The sequence below is a fragment of the Podarcis vaucheri genome (assembly GCF_965113315.1).
Source record: "Podarcis vaucheri genome assembly, chromosome: 15".
Classification (NCBI taxonomy): Eukaryota; Metazoa; Chordata; class Lepidosauria; order Squamata; family Lacertidae; genus Podarcis; species Podarcis vaucheri.
Window position 1 is genome coordinate 16,916,750 of NC_138753.1, and position 18,177 is coordinate 16,934,926.

Genomic DNA, 18,177 nt, shown 5'->3' on the forward strand with positions numbered 1-18,177 from the left:
GGGATCTTCCTGCTGAGTACTGTGGGGAAATCCTTTGCCCGTGAAGTTCTCAACAGATTACAGTCACTCACTGACAGGGTCTATCCTGAGTCATAATGAGGCTTTAGAGCTCAGAGGTTAACAGTCGACATGATTTTCTCACTGCAGCAGCTGCAGGAGGAATGCCCAGAGCAGAGATGCCCCTCATCCATCGCCTTCATAGACTTGACAAAGGCCTTTGACCTCAACAGCCAAAGATGACTCTTCACACTATTCAACAAGATTGGATGTCCACCTGAGCTCCACAAGATGACCATGTCCTTGCATACCCTTGCAGAGGGGTGGGCAGCCAGGTCCACTTGCTCTGAGCCTCGGAGGACTCAGCCAGCTAGGGAGCCCTGCTGGACTTATGCCAGGGGCAGCAAACTTTTTCAGCAGGGATCTGTTCCACTGTCCCTCAGACCTTGTGGAGGGCCAGACTATATTTTTGGGGGGGAAGAGGGGGGGGAGAACGAATTCCTATGCCCCACAAATAACCCAGAGATGCATTTTAAATAAAAGCTCACATTCTACTTATGTGAAAACACACTGATTCCCAGATCTGACCAGATTTAGAAGGCGATTGGGCCGGATCCAGCCCCCAGGCCTTAGTTTGCCTACCCATGACTTGTGCCGTTATGCCAACAAGACTCCCATCCCAGACCTCAGGCAAGGTCTGCACTGGGCTGCTTACAAGAGAACAAGCACTCTCTCCGTGCCATGCAAAATTTTATAAACTCTCTGGTGATTTCCAAACTCTCATCTCAGGACCATCCAGACTTGGCAAGGATGCTATTCTGCATTACAACAGGGAGATGGGGAGACCCCCACAAGCACATAATGGGCTTCTTAATTGCAGGATATATATTGCGGATGGAGGAGGGAGAGACTTCAGGATCCTTAACACTGCTAAGGAAAGAATGATAGTTATCCTATCCTCTTTCAGTGCTTAATTTTTACCATTGACAAATACAGTGGTACCTCGGGTTACATACGCTTCAGGTTAAATACACTTCAGGTTACAGACTCTGTTAACCCAGAGATAGTACCTCGGGTTAAGAACTTTGCTTCAGGATGAGAACAGAAATCGTGCTGCGGTGGGGCGGCGGCAGCAGGAGGCCCCATTAGCTAAAGTGGTGCTTCAGGTTAAGAACAGTTTCAGGTTAAGAACAGACCTCCAGAACGAATTAAGTTCTTAACCCGAGGTACCACTGTAAGTCACAACTGACTCACATGTTCCCATTGGTATCAGTCAGAGTGTCGGACTAGGACCTGGGAGAGATCAGGGTTCAAATCCACCACTCTGCCATGAAGCTCGCTTGGTTACCTTGGGGAGCCAGTTGCTGCCTCTCAGCCTAGCTGGGGGGTTTAATTGAGATGGGGGGAAGAACCTGGAGCTCCTTGGGGAGAAAAAGGTGGAGCTCTCAAGGCAATAAACAAACACTAAGAGAGTGTGTGGCGTCTCCTCCCGTGTGTTGAACCCGGGGAAGAGGCAAGCAGAAGTCGGGGAGGGGGAGGCTGAAGTTGTGATGGAGAGGCCTCATTCTGCTCAAACCTGTGGAGCTAAAAATAGACCTGGCAGCAACGGCGCATGCTGAGGAGGGGAGAGGGAAGCACCGGAGAGAATGTCAATGAGCCGCGGCTGACGCAAGGAGTGGCTGCGTTCTGGAGCACAGCGCCAACTTCCAGGGTGACATCAGGGGCTAATTCGAGTGCTGGTGATGCAGCTTCACTCCCAGTTCAGAGTGGGCTGGGAAGGAGGGGGAGAGGGAGGAGAGGGGAGGAAGAAAGGAAAGCTAAGCACCCCTTCTTTTGTCTCTGGCAGGGCTTACGACAGGAGGGGGAAAGCCAGTGGAAAGGGGGCATCCTCTACAATTTAGTGTGGCGGCATCTACACTTTGAAACTCCCTGCCTATTGAAATCAAGCAGGCGCCTTCGCTGTACTCTTGGGGCACCTGCTCAACAAATTCTCATTCAGACTAGTTTAGAAAGCTGGTATGAATTTTGACCCATTTTATTCTTTTTGCATGCTTTAAGCTACTGTAATTTTCTCTCTCTTTGTTGTCTTATTTTGTCTTTTTGTACACTGCTTTGAGGTTGGTTTGTTTTTGCAGTCAAACAGTGGACGAATTTAATGAAATATGCTTTATGTGGTTCTGCACAAAATGTAGTATTTCACTTTCAGCACATGCACAGTTCGGATGAATGGGCTTCGTGAACCAAGCATTTCCAAGTCTTCCCGGCTCTGTGTGGACATTTGCTCCTAACAAGTGCCCTGCTGGATCAGGCCATCTGGCCCAGCATACTGACCAACCAGCTAGCCCAAAGCAAAGCCCACAAGCAGGACTGAAGCAGAAGACCACCACTCTCCCCTCCTGTGTCTTCCAGCAACTGGTATTCAGAAGCATCCCTGCTTCAGATGATGGATGCAGTGCATACCCATCGTGGCAAGTAGCCATTGATAGCCTCTCCTCCTCCAAGAATTTGTTTAAAGCCATCCATGACACAGGTGGCACTGTGGGTTAAACCACAGAGCCTAGGACTTGCTGATCAGAAGGTCGGCGGTTCGAATCCCCGCGACGGGGTGAGCTCCCATTGCTCAGTCCCAGCTCCTGCCAACCTAGCAGTTCGAAAGCACATCAAAGTGCAAGTAGATAAACAGGAACCGCTCCAGCAGGAAGGAAAATGGTGTTTCCATGCGCTGCTCTGGTTCACCAGAAGTGGCTTAGTCATGCTGGCAACATGACCCAGAAGCTGTCTGCGGACAAACACCGACTCCCTCGGCCAATAAAGCGAGATGAGCGCCGCAACCCTAGAGTCGTCCGCGACTGGACCTAATGGTCAGGGGTCCCTTTACCTTTACCTAAAGTCATCCAAGTTGGTGGCCATCACTGCCTCCTGTAGGAGGGAGTTCCACAGGTTAAGTCTGCACTGCATGGACTTTATTTTGTCTGTCCTGAATCTCCCAACTTTCAGCTTCATTAGATGTCCGAGTGTTCTGGTATTACAAAAGATTATGCCCTGCATAATTTCATGGATTATTTTTTTTTTAATCATGCTGCTTCTCACTCATCTAACAATCTAGGAATCTGGGTAGACTGCCTCTGGGCCTGGAGGTTCCAGAAGAGCACCAGAAGAGCCAATGGCCCTTCTCATCCAGCACCCTGTTCTCAAAGTTGCCAACCAGATGCCCCTTAGGGGAAACCCAGAAGCACAAGACAAACCCAGAAGCCCCTCCTGTGGCTTCTAGCAACTGGTATTCAGAATCATTGCTTCCTCCAACTGTGGAGGCAGAGAAAATTGCCATCATGGCTAGCAGCAGCCTTCTCAGCCTCCATGAATGTGTCCAATCCTGTTTTTAAATCCTTCCAAGTTTCTGGAGGAGGGTGCAAAGCCCGTTTCGCCATTGCAAGCGGCCCGTCGACCTTCCCTTTGAAGGCGGCTGTCAAGGGAGACACAAAGGAGGCTGCTCAAACTCCTTCGGGATGGAGAAGGTCACAGACTCTCCAGAAGCCCCACGCCTCATTTTCTGCCTTGGGCAGACAAGGCGCCTCCTTCAGAGCTCGCTCTGCTGACGGACACAATGCCAGCCAGCCAGGAGAGAGCGAGCTGAGCGCCACTGGCGTCTAGCCAGGCCGCCAGGCTTCCAAACACCCTGAACTAATGTTTATTTTCCCAGAGCTATTTTCTCTCTCCCGTGCAGGGAAGCGCCTGCGCAGTGGGCTCCCTTCAAATATCACCGCTAGTGCAGGAGGCAAGATGCCCAGCAGACGATGGCGGGAGGGGGCACTCAGGAGCACCACCATTGCAGCGAAGCAACTGGGGCAGCGAGATACAGAAAGAGATTAAATGTTATTTGGGGTGGGGTGAAGGCCACAAGAAGACAAGCCCCAACACTGGCACTGGTGGGAATCTGAGCCCCCCAGATGGTGCTAGATTCCCATATTCTCCACGGCCATTGGCCCTGGGGCAGAATCCCCCCCCCCATGAATATCAGTTACTGGAAACCATGCGAGGGGAATCATAGAACTGTAGAGCTGGAAGGGAACCCAGCGGCCATCTAGTCTGACCCTACAATGCAGGAATCAGAATCCCTGACAAATTGTCATCCAATATCTCTTCAAAATCATCCCATGAAGGAGTGTCCACCACCTTCCCAAGGAGCCCGTTCCAGAGCTGAATGGCTCTTACTGTCAGAAAGTTCTTCTTAGTGTTGATCCGGAATCTCCTTCCTTGTCAACTGAATCCATCGGTTCAGGTCCTCCCCTCTGGAGCAAGAGAAAAGAAGCTGGCTCCATCTTCCCACGTGACAGCACTTGAGGTGGCTGTCATGTCACCTCTATTGTCTTCTTCTCCCCAGGCTAAACACACCCAACACACCTTATTCCTCGTAAGCCTTGGTATGCAGACCCTTGACAATCTTTGTCAGCTAGCTTAGAAACTAGAAAACCTTTCTATCATCAGCTCGGTTGACCTCGTCTGCACACATTCCAGCTTGTCAATATCCTCCTTAAATGGTGGTGCCCAGAACTGGATACAGGACTCCAGGTGTGGTCAGACCAAGGCAGAAGAGAGCGAGTTGCTCTTATACTCAAATCCTGTTTTGGGGCTTCCCACAGGCATCTAGTTGGCCACTGTGGAAACAGGATGCTAGATGTGCCATTGGCCTGTTCCAGCAGGGTTCTTCTTAGGTTCTCATGATGGGAGTTGTAAATGTACCTAATCTAGCAGCTTCTGGCGGGCCAAAGGTAGAAACCATCCCAAAACATAGGGAGACAGAAAGCACTAAATTTAGCTGCGAAACCCCAATTTGATATGGCGATCAGGGCAAAGGATCCTCCATTTCTTAGAGAGTCTCTCCCCATCCCCGCTACCTCCACAACTGTTCAGAGGCATCACTGTTCTCCCTCTCCAGCCTAGAACTGCTTTTTACAAAACCCGTAAAGATTCAGGGATTCAGACTTGATTCTACCACCAAAGCCAGGAACAAATCCTGCAAATGCTGATAGGGTTCCACTTTTCCAACCTCCCCATTCTGCCTTTTCTAGCGGGGGAATATGTGCCCCTCCAACAACTCCCATCACCAGCAACTCCAGCATCACCATCCCTGACCACTGGCCATGTGAGCTACTGTGATGGGCTGGAGGGAGAGCCTGGCAACTATTCACACAATGAGCAGATCCACACCGTACATTTAAAAAACATCAGGTGTACATTTAAAGCCCTTAGCAACATGGGACTTGTTTACCTGCAAAATCCCCTTACCCCTTATACACCTACTTAACGGAGCAGTGTTACAGCTGCCACATAATACCCATTCCACATTTGTAAGCAATTGATCCTTTAGTATGGCAGTTCCTGCCCTATGGAACTCCCTGCCTCTTGACAACAGGCAAGCACCTTCACTGAACTCTTTTTAGCACCGGCTAAAAACAGTCTGTCCAGATGTTTAGAAAGTTGTTGAGAGTCTCAGTCTGCTTTTAGTCTATTGCTATTTTAACTTTTTGAAAGTTTGAAAGTATTTGTTAGTTTTTCTTAGTGATAAACTTATTTTATATATATATATAAACTGCTTTGAGGGTTGTTTGTTTGTTTTTGTACAATCAAGCAGTGTATAAATTTTATGAAATAAATATAAATAAAAATCAAGTCCCCCGCCCCCGCAAGAATCCTGGTAACTGTAGTTGCCCCCTCAAATGAGTTTTGATTCCCAGTATCCTTAGCAACCTACCATTCCCAGAATTCCTTGGGGGAGGTCATGTGATTTAAATGTGTGTGGTATGCACATTAAAGATGGATTTGCCCTAATGGGCAGGCCAGCAGCCAGTTTGGGGCCTTTTCAAAGGGAGGCTGGGATTCACAACTGCATGGGATGTGCTTCCCAGCTGGGCCACAAGAGGTCCCCACATGCAGCAGCAGCAGCACCAAGTCCCCAGGGTTTCCCTGTAGAGCTGAAGGCAATGCAATCAACCTGCCTCCTATTAAACCATCTTAAAAGTCTTTAAAATTAAATCAACCTGCAGCACACACCGGAGGCTTTGGCCCTGAGCCCGGCAGAGGGCGGAGGCGGGCAATCTCCCCACCCACCCAGTGAGTTCCAGTGGGAGGTAGGAGAGAGTAATTGCTCATCAGTCCACACCCTATGCCATCTCCAGTCAAAACAAGCCTTGCCATTTTAAAGCCTAGAGGGCTTTTAAAAACCCAGAACAGCAGCGGGGCAGAAAGAGAGGGGGTCAGAACATGGCAAGGGGGTTTCCGTGGGGCTCCGCTTCCTTGGGTGGGCAGAGGTGGTCCTCGTTGCCTTTTAAGAACATAAGAAGATGCTCCCGGATGAGGCCAATGGCCCAACTGGCCCAGGATCCTGTACTCACAGCAGTCAACCAGCTGCCCCCAATGGGAAACCCTCAGCCAAGACCCCAGCACAAGAGCCCAGTATTCAACCAGTATTCAGAGGCATTGCTGCATCTGACTGTGGAGGGGGCAAGATAGCCACCATGGCTCGTTGACAGCCATCTCCATCCTCCATGGATTTGTCTACCCCAGGGCCGGCCCACCCATGAGGCAAGAGGAGGCATCTGCTTCAGGCGACAGCATCCACAGGAGTGGCAGGTCCAGCCTGCAAGGAATCCATCACCTGGCACTGCTTCCATGGTGCCAGTGGCAGCACACACCTGGGAGCCCGGATCTGCTGCCTTCTCAGCAGCGCCACCACCAATGCTGTTTCCACAGCAGCCCCTCTGTGAATAGGAGGCCCTGTTAGTCTCCTCCCACCACCTATTTCTGAGAATCTCCACCCTCCCTTCTTCCCTGGCCGTTTTAGGGGAGCATCATTGTGTGGTGCCAAAATGCCTTGGGCCAGCCCTGGTCTAACCCTCTTTCAAAGCCATCCAAGTTGGTGGCCATCACACTGCCTCCTGTGGGAGGGAGTTCCACAGTTCGACTCTGCTCTGCATGAGTTATTCTTCTTTCTTGTCCTGAATCTTCCAATGCCCAGCTTCATGGGATGCCCATGATTTCTAGAGCAATGAGAGAGGGAGGAGCATTTTTCTCTATCCACTAGAGAAAAACTGGAGAACGCAGGAGGGGAAAGGGCTCTTGTGCTCAGGTGCTGCTTGCAGACTTCCCCTGATAGGCATCTGGGAGTGGTGAGCACTGTGATGATAATAATAATAATAATAATAATAATAATAATAATAATAATAATAATAATTTGCTTATACCCCGCCCATCTGGCTGGGTTTCCCCAGCCACTCTGGGCGGCTTCCTAAACAATATTAAAATACTGTGATACATCAAACATTAAAAGCTTCCCTAAACAGGGCTGCCTTCAGATGTCTTCTAAAAGCCTGGTAGTTGTTGTTCTCTTTGACATCTGGTGGGAGGGCGTTCCACAGGGAGGGCGCCACTACTGAAAAGGCCCTCTGCCTGGTTCCCTGTAACTTGGCTTGTCGCAGTGAGGGAACCGCCAGAAGGCCGTCAGTGCTGGACCTCAGTGTCCGGGTAGAACGATGGGGGTGGAGACGCTCTTTCAGGTATACAGGACCGAGGCCATTTAGGCCTGTGAGAACAGGATGCTGGGCCACCGGCCTAATCCAGCAAGCTCTGCTCATGTCCTTAAGATTTCGAGTGCATTTGCCTGTGACGGAGTTGGAAACAGCAGGTTGGGCAGAAGGTGGTTTGTTTGTACATCATTGCAGGTCGGTTGCACTCAGGGGCAAAACTGCAGAGCTTCCTTTGAGCTGCAAGCATCATTCTTACCTGCCTGTCTAAAGGGAAGTGGAATGCTGCCTGGGATCTGTCTTTGGAGATGGGGGCTGCTGCTCTTTCCCCCTTTCCTCCTCTTGCCTCTCTTCATCAGGTAGAAACTCATCTGTGTCGAACAATGAGAGGGAAATGACCCCTTTATTCCGGTTAAGGGTTTGTGGCCAGTGGCTCAGCAGACTTCACCTAGGGACAACTGGTGCAGCTTAAGAACATAAGATGATCCTGCTGGATCAGGCCAAAGGGGTGCTATATAATTCAGCATCCTGTTCTCACAGTGGCCAAACCCAGATGCCTGTTATGGGGAAACCCGCAAACAGGACCTGAGCGCAAGCCCAATTCTCCCCTCCGGTGGTTTCCAGCAACTGGTGTTCAGGAGCATTGCTGCCTGTGGAGGCAGTGCATAGCCATCTAGCCATCAATAGCTTTCCAAGTCCAATCCTATTAGCAGTCAATTACTGGAGGAAGAATTCATTTCCATCCAAATTAACAGAAAACAGATTGAGTCGTCTCTCCCCCCCCCCCTTCGCCCAACACACACACACACACACTTTCTCCCTGCTGCTGCCATCCCAAAGGCAGGAGCCAACCACCCTCCTTTGCCCAGGCAGATTCTGCCTTCCTGTTCCTCCTAGGAAAGTTTGGAGCACAAGCGGTATTTCCTGTTCTGCGAGGTCAAAGCAAAACCCTTGGAGCAAAAAATAAAATAAAAGCCACATTATGTAAAGAGGCTCCCCTTAGCTGCCTTCCTGAAAGCCCACAGCAAGGATCCAGGCAGAGACTCGCCAGAAATCCCGGCAAAGTCAAAATGTGGCATGCTTTTTTCTCCTTTGCACTTTCGCCCAGGAGCTGTTCCTCCTCCTTCGAAACAAGAATCAACGAGGAGGAGACAGCTAGTTAAAAGAAAAAGAGAAAGAAAGAAAACGTTTAATAAAATGAGGAAGATGTCCACCCCCACTTTTCTTGTTTTGCAAGGCATATGAGCACAGACTAAGCTCTTGACCTCTAATTGCATGAACAAGAAATGCTTTTTAAAAATACAATAGAATTACAGTGTTGGAAGGCCCCTCAAAGGTCATCCAGCTCAACCCCTGGGCAGCACAGGAAATACACCCACTACTATAGCATCCTGGAGAGGAGATGGCCAGCCAACCTCTGATGATGAACCTCTAAGGAGCACCCACTACCCTCCCAGATCCAGCATCAAATAGCTTGAGTCCAAATTCCTTTCCTTGCGGTTGGAATCCCCTGCATCAGGACCTGCCTTCCTGAAGACATCTGCTGCAGACACAACGGCCTGGCCTCATGATGCTCCCAGAATCATCAGGTAGCCAGACACACTTGCACACTCATCCTACACCAGTTGGCTCAATCTCAATGAAAGCAACGGCTGGAGGAGGAGGGGGAATCCTCCCCTGCAGCAAAAAAAAAAGGGGGGGAGGTGTGTGTGTGAAAAAGGTCATCTCTTTGCTACAAATATGTTTCTTCAAAGGAATGACGCAGGGACATCCTATAACTGACAGTGAATGGTGATTGTACACTTAGGGTGCAAAAAATGAGATGTAAGACGTAGGACGTCCTTAGCATGAAACAGCAGCTGCTCAGAGATGAACCAGAAAGACAGAGTAAAGTTCTGGCAACAGGGTGGGAAGCAGACCTCCTTGCACCAACACAACTGACCCCTTTCTCAGCCCCATTGCTTCCCTAAACTCCTGCCCACTGCCGTATAAGAAACATTACTCAGAAGTTTGCATACCCTACTGAGAAAGATAGCAATGCAATAACATTTGAAAGAGTAACAATTAATTGCACATTCATTCAAAAGCCAATTAAAATAATTTAGTTTAATCAATTCAGCAACTGCAAAGCCATACCAGCTTTTCAAGTCTGATAGGCACTGACACCTCCAGTGCCCTCCTGGCACCCTCCCAGGTAATCCCATTCTCCCCCTTCCAGGGGGTGGGGAGGGGGGATGTAACCACACACTTTGGGAACCACAGCCTTAAGGCTTTGCAATGTGCTCCAGGGCCACAGCCTTGTCCATGGGGGCTCCTTCCTTAGGAGGATGCCTGTATGACTGAACTGCCCATCTAGGATCTCCTGTGACAGAGGTGGGGGTGGGTGGGGTGGAAAACAGCAGCAGGAGACGGAGCTGAAAGGGTCCCCAGATTCCCGCCTAAGCAGAAACGCCTGCAAACCCAGTTTCTTATTTTGGGATGCTCAGCTAGGAAACCACACCACCTTTTACGACCCTGGCCATCTTGATCTCTGGAAGGGCGGCTGGTGGATGTGAGCTCAGCAAGCCAAAGAGGAGGAAGGATCCTTGGCAGGAGGAATCTCTCCTCACCCACCCTCTGCTTTTTCGAAAAGAGGATCCACCAGGGGTTTGGAAAGTGACCCCCGCCCCAGCTCCAGACGTGAGCCAGTTTCATAGCCTGAATTTGTGGAGAGACAGAGACCTGTTGGAAAGCTGTGGGGTGCGGGCGAGGGGGGTTCTCAGTGGGGACTCTGCCTGCTGAGGGATTTGCCTCCTCGGTGCTCAGCTGTTACAAAGATAGCCTGACTTCCCCCTCCGCTTTCGTCCCGAGAAGGCCAAACCCAGCAGGGGCGCGACGGCTAGAACTTCTCCAGCGCTCAGAGAAGCACGTAGCCATTATGCATCTACAAACCACCCCCATCCCCAATTAGGCTTTGCATCAGGCGGATGGAATTGAGGAGACTTAGAGACCTGCCAGCGCAGGCTTCCTTCCTTCCTTCTACACTCGCTGGAACATTTCCTCTGCTCAGGCTACAGAACAGCAGCAGAATGGACGGGACGCAACAGAGGAAGACATCTCTCCAGAGCTTTGGGGAGATACTGGCCCAAGGCAGACTCAGAGCAGTCCTGGCAAGCTGTGGGCCAGAGTGGCAAGTAGCCCTCTCGGCCCAGGCAGGCAGACCACACCGTGCTAACCTGGATAGGCGCCTTATCCTCGCCGCCGCCGCCGCCGCCGCCAAAAGCAGCCCCCATCCCACGCAGCCCCACCGTGGACAGTGGCCTCCTGGCTCCAAACCTTGCACAAAGCACCCACAACAGTGTCAGGAAGTCCCCTTGCAACTGCCAGAACCACAGGTCTTCCGCCACACAGCCGCCAGCTTGCTCCCCGTCTGCTTAGGAAGCGTCAAGCCTCGTTCATTCCAGGAGTAGGGGGAGGGGGGATCAGCCCCACAAGGGCATTTTGCAACCCGTGTGGGGGGTGGGGAGAGCAGAAAAGACGTCGGAAGTATTTATACACCGCTAAGCAGCACAATAATTCCACAGCAGCATTCAAGGAAGGATAAAAGCATATCAGGTAAAAGCTGTCCTGAACAGATCTGAGGCCAAGGAGTCAGCGCCTTTTGCAAATATAACGTCTGTAAGAACATGGGGAGATGTCGCCCGCGTTTAGGAATCTGCCTAACTTCACGGAGCAGGGAGTTCCGCGGGGCAAGCCCAGCTGTCACCAAGCAGAAACTCGAAGTTGGCCCCAAAGCGAGAACGCAGCGGGAAAAGCCTCTCCTTTGGCTCTCCAAATGGAGATCGGGGGATTGGTAGAGTAAAAAAACGCCTTTACTGCTGTGGGGAAGAGGGACTCCCGCAAAGGCTGGAAAACGAGTAAAGGCTGCTGGCGAGAGCCCGGCGTCGTGCCGGGGCTGCTGCTGCTAATCTAGCCTTCTTTCCCGGAGATTCGCCGTGGGTGCTCCAGAAGACTCTCACCAGGGGTGCCAACTTGCATAAAATAATTGATCACATGACGGGGTGCACCCACACTATTTGAATGGTAATGCCCATCAACTTGGGGGGAGGGCCGACCCCCTCAAATATTTTAGGGTGGGGAGCGAAGGGACCTCGGCCCCTGCGAGCTCGGCGAGGGATAGAGACAACGTGGGACTGAAGCTACCTGGGGGCGGAGAAGCGATGAGGGGCGGAGATGGCGGCCCGAGAGCGCTTGATGCAGCCAGGATGGTGGGGTATTTTACGAGGGGAAAGAGAGAGACGCAGCAGCAGCAGCAATCACCATTTCTGTCAATGGCTAAAGGAGGGAGGAGTGCAAGCTCACTGCGATTCCAGAGAAGGCCCTCTGCACATGTTTGGCGTCCTCGCTCCATCAGGGCGCTCTCCCCTTCACCTGTTCCAGGGCGCCGCCTGGTTTGCAAACGGGACCCGCTTGCGGGTGCGGGGGGGGGGGCTTCAGGTATGCAGGAGGTCAAGTCGGGCGCCTCCCCTGGCTCGCCGCGCTCTGCACGTGCTCAGGAGCAGCTCCACCATAGCAGGCTCCCCCTCCCTCCGTTTTGGGCCATGCGGTGGCGGCTCACCTGGGCGCGGCTGCGGCGGGTCTGTCGCCATCGCCTCCGGCCTCCCTCCGCTCTCCAGCGCTGGAGCTGCGTCGCGCTCCTCGCCCGGGCTGGAGAAGAAGAAGGAGAGGCGCCGCCGCCGCCGCCGCCGCCGCGCTCCCCCTCCCCTCCCGCCGCCTCCGTATTTAAAGGCGCCGCAGCCAATTGGCAGCATGGGGGGGGGGGTCAACTGTCTTCGAGGACACACACATACCCCGCTCCTGCTGTGCCTGGAGCTGGGGTAGAAACTTGGGGGGGGGTGAGTTTCCACTCATCCCCCATTCCCGGCTCTCAGTCCTGCGTCTAAAGCGCAAGGGGGTGGGAGCGCCTGCCGTTTCTCATAGAATTGTAGAGTTGGAAGGGACCCCCAAGGCTCTTCTAGTCCAACCCCCTGCTATGCAGGAATCTCAGCTCAATAATCCCTGACAGGTGGAACTCGGTGCGAGGAATCAGCAGTGCATGCCTCCCCCAAGCACGTGCACCCCTTTTCTACTGCTTGGCCCAGTGGGCGGAGGACAAGACGCCCCGTCGTTCCGGAAATGACTTTTTTATCCCCCTCTTTCACCTCCCCACTCACAAAAATTGCGTCGGGCTTTCCAGCTTCCTTCTGCCAGGGAAACTGCCAAAGGAGGAGAAGGCATCTCCGCAGCAGCAGCTATTTGGGAAAGAGATGTCGCTCTCCCTCCCACAAAGACCCCACCACCCCTCGACCCGGTGCCATTGAGGTAGCATCGAGGTCCAACCTCATTGGAAAACGGGCTTGACAGCAGCTGCCTCCCTCCGACCATGAGGTGGAACATAGGAAGCTGCTATACTGAGTCAAACCAGTTTTCCATCTAGCTCAGTAATAATAATAATAATTTTTTTTTATTTATTTATAGCCCACCCTCCCCAGCCGAAGCAGGGCTCAGAGCGGCTAACAACAGTAAAAACAACACCGTTTACATAAAATCACAATCAATTAATTGAAATACATTCTAAAATCAATTCATTCTAAAATCAATTCAGAGTCAAATTAATGGCAAACATTGGGCTAGAGTTCTATGAGGATTACAGAAGGAGGGGGTCAGACTGTGCCTTGGCTAAAGGCCTGGTGGAACAGCTCTGTCTTGCAGGCCCTGCGGAAAGATGTCAAGTCCCGTAGGGTCTTAGTCTCTTGTGACAGAGCGTTCCACCATATTGGGGCCACAGTCGAAAAAGCCCTGGCTCTGGTTGAGGCCAGTCTAACCTCCCTGTGGCCCAGGATCTCCAATATGTTTTTATTTGAAGACCGTAAGGTCCTCGGTGGGACATACCAGAAGAGGCGGTCCCGTAGGCGTGAGGGTCCTAGGTCGTATTGGGCTTTAAAGGTTAAAACCAGCACCTTAAACCTGATCCCGTACTCCACCGGGAGCCAGTGCAGCTGGTATAGCACTGGGTGAATGTGATCCCACAGCGAGGACCCCGTACGGAGTCTTGCCACGGCATTCTGCACCCGCTGGAGTTTCTGGGTCAGTCTCAAGGGCAGCCCCACGTAGAGTAAGTTGCAATAATCAAGTCTGGAGGTGACCGTCGCGTGGATCACAGTGGCTAGGTCAGGGCAAGAGAGGTAAGGAGCCAGCTGTCTACACTGACTGGCAGCAACGGCTTTCCAGGGTTCCAAGCACGAGTCTCTCCCAGGCATACCTGGAGATTCCAGGACTTGAATTTTGGCTGATGCTCTATTCCTTAGCTGCAGCCCTTGCCCCAAATGCTGCCCCCTTCCTCCTCTGCACATCTCCCTGCTTGGGGCAGCTGCCATGCCCAACACACACACACACACACCACTGTGGCTTCCATACTGACTACCATCGCAGCTGCTGTAGGCTGTGGGTGCATCTCTTAGGGACCATCCACTTGGATGACTTTCAAAGAGGTTTGGACAAATCAGTGGCTACTATGAGTGGCTGCTAACCATGGTGGCTCCACTCTGCCTCCACAGAGATTCAGTAAATGCTTCTGAATACCAATTGCTGGAAACCTCAAGGTGGGGAAATTGCTCTTGTACTCAGATCCTGCTGGAGGGTTGACCCTCTGGTTGGCCATTGTGAGAACAGGATGTTAGACTAGAGGGGCCACGGGCCTGATCCAGCAGTCTCCTGTGTTCTCTGTTAACAGGGAGAAAAACCATCGTCCCAGCATCAGAAAAGGCTCCGCAGAAAAGAAAAATCAGGGTCCCTGGAAGAGAAACTGCAGCAGCAGCAGCAGCTGCCAAATTAAAAGCTGTGCATCTGGAGAGTCAACGGCCTGGAAGGGCCCCGTGGGAGCTGCTGCTGGAGAAAAAGGCCAGTGGCCTCACTCAAAATAAAGCGCTCCTTTTGCATTGGAAGGGTCAGCGGCTGAGCGCCTGGCCTTGCATGCAGAAGGTCCCTGAAGCTGGCATCTCCAGGTCAGGCTGGCGGAGAACCCAGCTGGAGAGCCTGCAGAGTTGCTGCTGCCGACCAGTGTAACCAGTACTGAGCTAGATGAACCCCGATGGTCTGTATAGAATGAAAGGCAACAAGCAATCTATGTTCCTCTCCCTGCCTCCCTGGCCTGGGGAAATAGAATCATAGAATCATAGAGTTGGAAGAGACCACAAGGGCCATCGAGTCCAACCCCCTGCCAAGCAGGAAACACCATCAGAGCACTCCTGACCTATGGTTATCAAGCCTCTGCTTAAAGACCTCCAAAGTAGGAGACTCCACCACACTCCTTGGCAGCAAATTCCACTGTCAAACAGCTCTCACTGTCAGGAAGTTCTTCCTAATGTTTAGGTGGAATCTTCTTTCTTGTAGTTTGGATCCATTGCTCCGTGTCCGCTTCTCTGGAGCAGCAGAAAACAACCTTTCTCCCTCCTCTATACGACATCCTTTTATATATTTGAACATGGTTATCATATCACCCCTTAACCTCCTCTTCTCCAGGCTAAACATGCCCAGCTCCCTTAGCCGTTCCTCATAAATGCCTGTGCCTTTCAGTGCAGCAGCAAATGCCTGGTTAGCACCAGGAAACTAAAGCCCCCCCCCCCAGCCCAGCCTTTGGGAGAACACACCATCTTCTCATTCACACATTATGCTCCGAAGAGTCCAGGGCCTGGGCTTTGCGCTGCACCTGGCTAAAAATAGAACCTGCTGGTTATATCCATCTGCTGCAGCCTCTTCACCAGATGGAGGCTACAGCATTGTGGGGACGGGTGGACAGGCCTCTGCCCAGGCGCAAGGGAGGGCGGAGGGGGCAGGCGGCAGGAATGGGATGGAAAGCAAGGCTCTTCACATTATGCCCACACTCCCCTTTTACAGCCCCCCCCCACACACAGAGAGATGACTATTGAGGGCTACTAGCCACAAGGGCTCTGCTCTGCTTCCACAGTTGGAGCTGCAGCGAAGAGTTGCCTTGCTGGTCAGGACAGAGAAAAGGAAGACATTTGCAAGGTAAAGGTAAAGGGACCCCTGACCATTAGGTCCAGTCGTGACCGACTCTGGGGTTGCGGCGCTCATCTCGTTTTACTGGCCGAGGGAGCCAGACAGCTTCCGGGTCATGTGGCCAGCATGACTAAGCCGCTTCTGGCGAACCAGAGCAGAGCACGGAAATGCCGTTTACCTTCCCGCCAGAAGGTACTTTGACGTGCTTTCAAACTGCTAGGTTGGCAGGAGCAGACTGAGCAATGGGAGATCACCCCGTCGTGGGGATTCGAACCGCCAACCTTCTGAAAGGCAAGTCCTAGGCTCTGTGGTTTAACCCACAGCGCCACCTGCATCCCATCATAGTTAAAATATGGAACTCCCTCCCACAGGAGGCGGTGATGGCCACCAACTTGGACGGCTTTCTAAGTGGATCAGACAAATTCATGAAGGAGGATAAGGAGTTCTTGATGGCTACTAGCCCCAATGGCACTGCTGTGCCTCCACTGTCGGAGGCAATAACACTGCTGAATTCTAGTGGCTGGAAACCACAGGAAGGGAGAGGGCTCTTGTGCTTGCTAGTTTCCCTTTTGGGGCATCCAGCCAGGAACTGAGAACAGGGTGGGGTCCCTTGGTCTGATCTAGCAGGTTGAAGTGGTGGCTGGAGAGAGACCGGGCACTGTTTGCATTTTCAAGGGGGATTCACTCATGTTGGAGTCCAGGAAGACTCAGCTCATCCAAGTACTGGAGTGGAAATGGGTTTCTCTTGTAGCCTCCCCATCTCCTTAGCCTCCTCCCAATCCACCAAGACTCCTCCCTGTCTTAGGCCAAACTGCTGTGGGCTGGTGTGCCTCTTCCAAGAAGCTAGATGGAAAACTGAGGGCCTTTTCTCATCTTCTTATTTCCTTGTGGGGACAAATCTCCTCTTCTCTCCCCCCCCCCATTTTGTTCTGCTCCGCTAACCAAGGACAGGAGAAACGCTTGTGGTTCTCCCATCTTGACACCCGCTCATTTCGCTATTCAAAAATAAAGACCTTTTTTTTTTCATGCCAGGGAAGACGTAAACATGCAATTCTGAAAGGGTTGGGCCTCCCGGGTGGCACTTCCTGCAGCATGTGGAGGCAAAGGAAGACAGAAGGAAGAAACCGCAAATGTCACAACCCTGAAGGGAGCTGCAGAGCGTAACAGACACCCCCTTGCAAAGACAGGAGTGCCCCAGTGACACGGAGCTGAAATGTTGACAGAGCGAGGCCAGCCAAGGGTCCGGGCAGAGCGGGGAAAGACACCAAACGGCAGCCACGGAAGGGCCCCATCCCCACCCACTGGCAGACCACCTAAGAAGAGCCAGTAGTCCACCTAGTCAGGCCAGTAGGCCACCTAGTCCAGCATTCAGCTCTCACAGTGGCCAAATACCCCAAAGAACTTAGGAATCTAGATAGCATGCCCCTGCCCCTGAAGGTTCCATAAGAAGAGCCTGGCTGCTGGACCCACCTAGTCTCACAGTGACCAACCGCATGCCCCAATGGGAAGCCCCTAAGCAGAGCACAAGAGCAACACTCTCCCCTCCTGTGGCTTCCAGAAACTGGTATTCAGAAGCAGTGCTGCGTCTGACCATGAGGCAGAGCATAGCCATCCTGGCTAGTAGCCATCAATAGCCCTCTCCTCCTCCATGAATTTGCTTTACCCTCTTTAAAGCCATCCAAGTCATTGGCCATCACTGCTTCCAGTGGGAGTGAGTTCCACAGTTTCACCATGCACTGTGTGATGAAAGACTTTTCTCTCTTCTCCCCCGTCCTGACTGGCAAGGCAGCTCCTCACTGGGGCTCCTTAGATGGCCTTCTGCTCAGGACGGGGCTTGCCTGACTTGCCGGTTGAGGGTGTGTCCTTTGGGGAGAAGTTCTGGGGCTGGGGTGATCCTGGGGCACAGCATCAGCCCAGCCAGGTGGCATGACAAAGCAGAAGAGATGTCCCACGCTTCCCATTGCATAGCATGCCACCATACCCATGGCACCTGCAAGAGGGTAGCTCCATGTGGGTCATCCTTTGCAAACTCCCTCTGCTGAAGGCCAGGTTGTCATTAGAAGGTGGCTGGGGGTCCCACCACCCCACCACTTCCTGGCCCTCCCTCTCCTCCTCCGTAGCCCTCCTTGGTTTGTCTCCTCCGGATGCTGGGCTAACCTCTCCTTTTCTCTTCAGAGCCCACTGTGATGCGCACTGCAGCTCAAGTGTTTGTTTTTAATGCCTGGAAGCTGCCCAAGCAGATGACTCACAGCCAACTCCTCTGGTGGATAGAGGTGGAAGTCAATAGACTCCCCACTTCATTAAGGGTGGCCGGGATTAGGTGAAGATAGGCAGATCCCCCTCCATCCTTGGGGGGGGGGGTCCGCCCTCCGTTCCAAGCACTCTGCCACCAACCAGCCAGCCACTGCCTCAAAGGGGCTTGCCTCACTTCTAACTGCTCAGATTATGACATAGAATATAAACTCCCCAGTCACAGGGCAGACTGTCGCAATGGGGCATAGATGCGCCAAAGGAAGAATAGGCCTCCTGCATCAGAGAGAGGGTCTGCCTAGTTCACAATGCCAAAGAGCTGCTTCTAGGAAGGCCTCCAAGCAGGGTGTTAGCAAGGCAGTCTTCCTTAGCC

At 52.3% G+C, this 18,177-nt stretch overlaps 1 protein-coding gene across 2 annotated transcripts in view; it reads right to left on the reverse strand.

The window, feature by feature from the left end:
• Positions 1–12,238, reverse strand: part of PITPNM3 (PITPNM family member 3) — a 77,051-nt gene extending 64,813 nt beyond the window's left edge. The window contains exons 1-2 of one of the 2 annotated variants that reach the window (XM_082201373.1): positions 12,115–12,191; positions 7,777–7,888 (exon numbers count right to left, since the gene is read on the reverse strand). In XM_082201373.1, the coding sequence (XP_082057499.1) occupies positions 7,777–7,888 (112 nt within the window). In that variant the 5' untranslated portion in view covers positions 12,115–12,191. Of the gene's footprint in view, positions 1–7,776; positions 7,889–12,114 lie in introns of both variants that reach the window. The other variant, XM_082201374.1, reaches the window with a different exon arrangement.
• Positions 12,239–18,177: the final 5,939 nt, after the last annotated feature.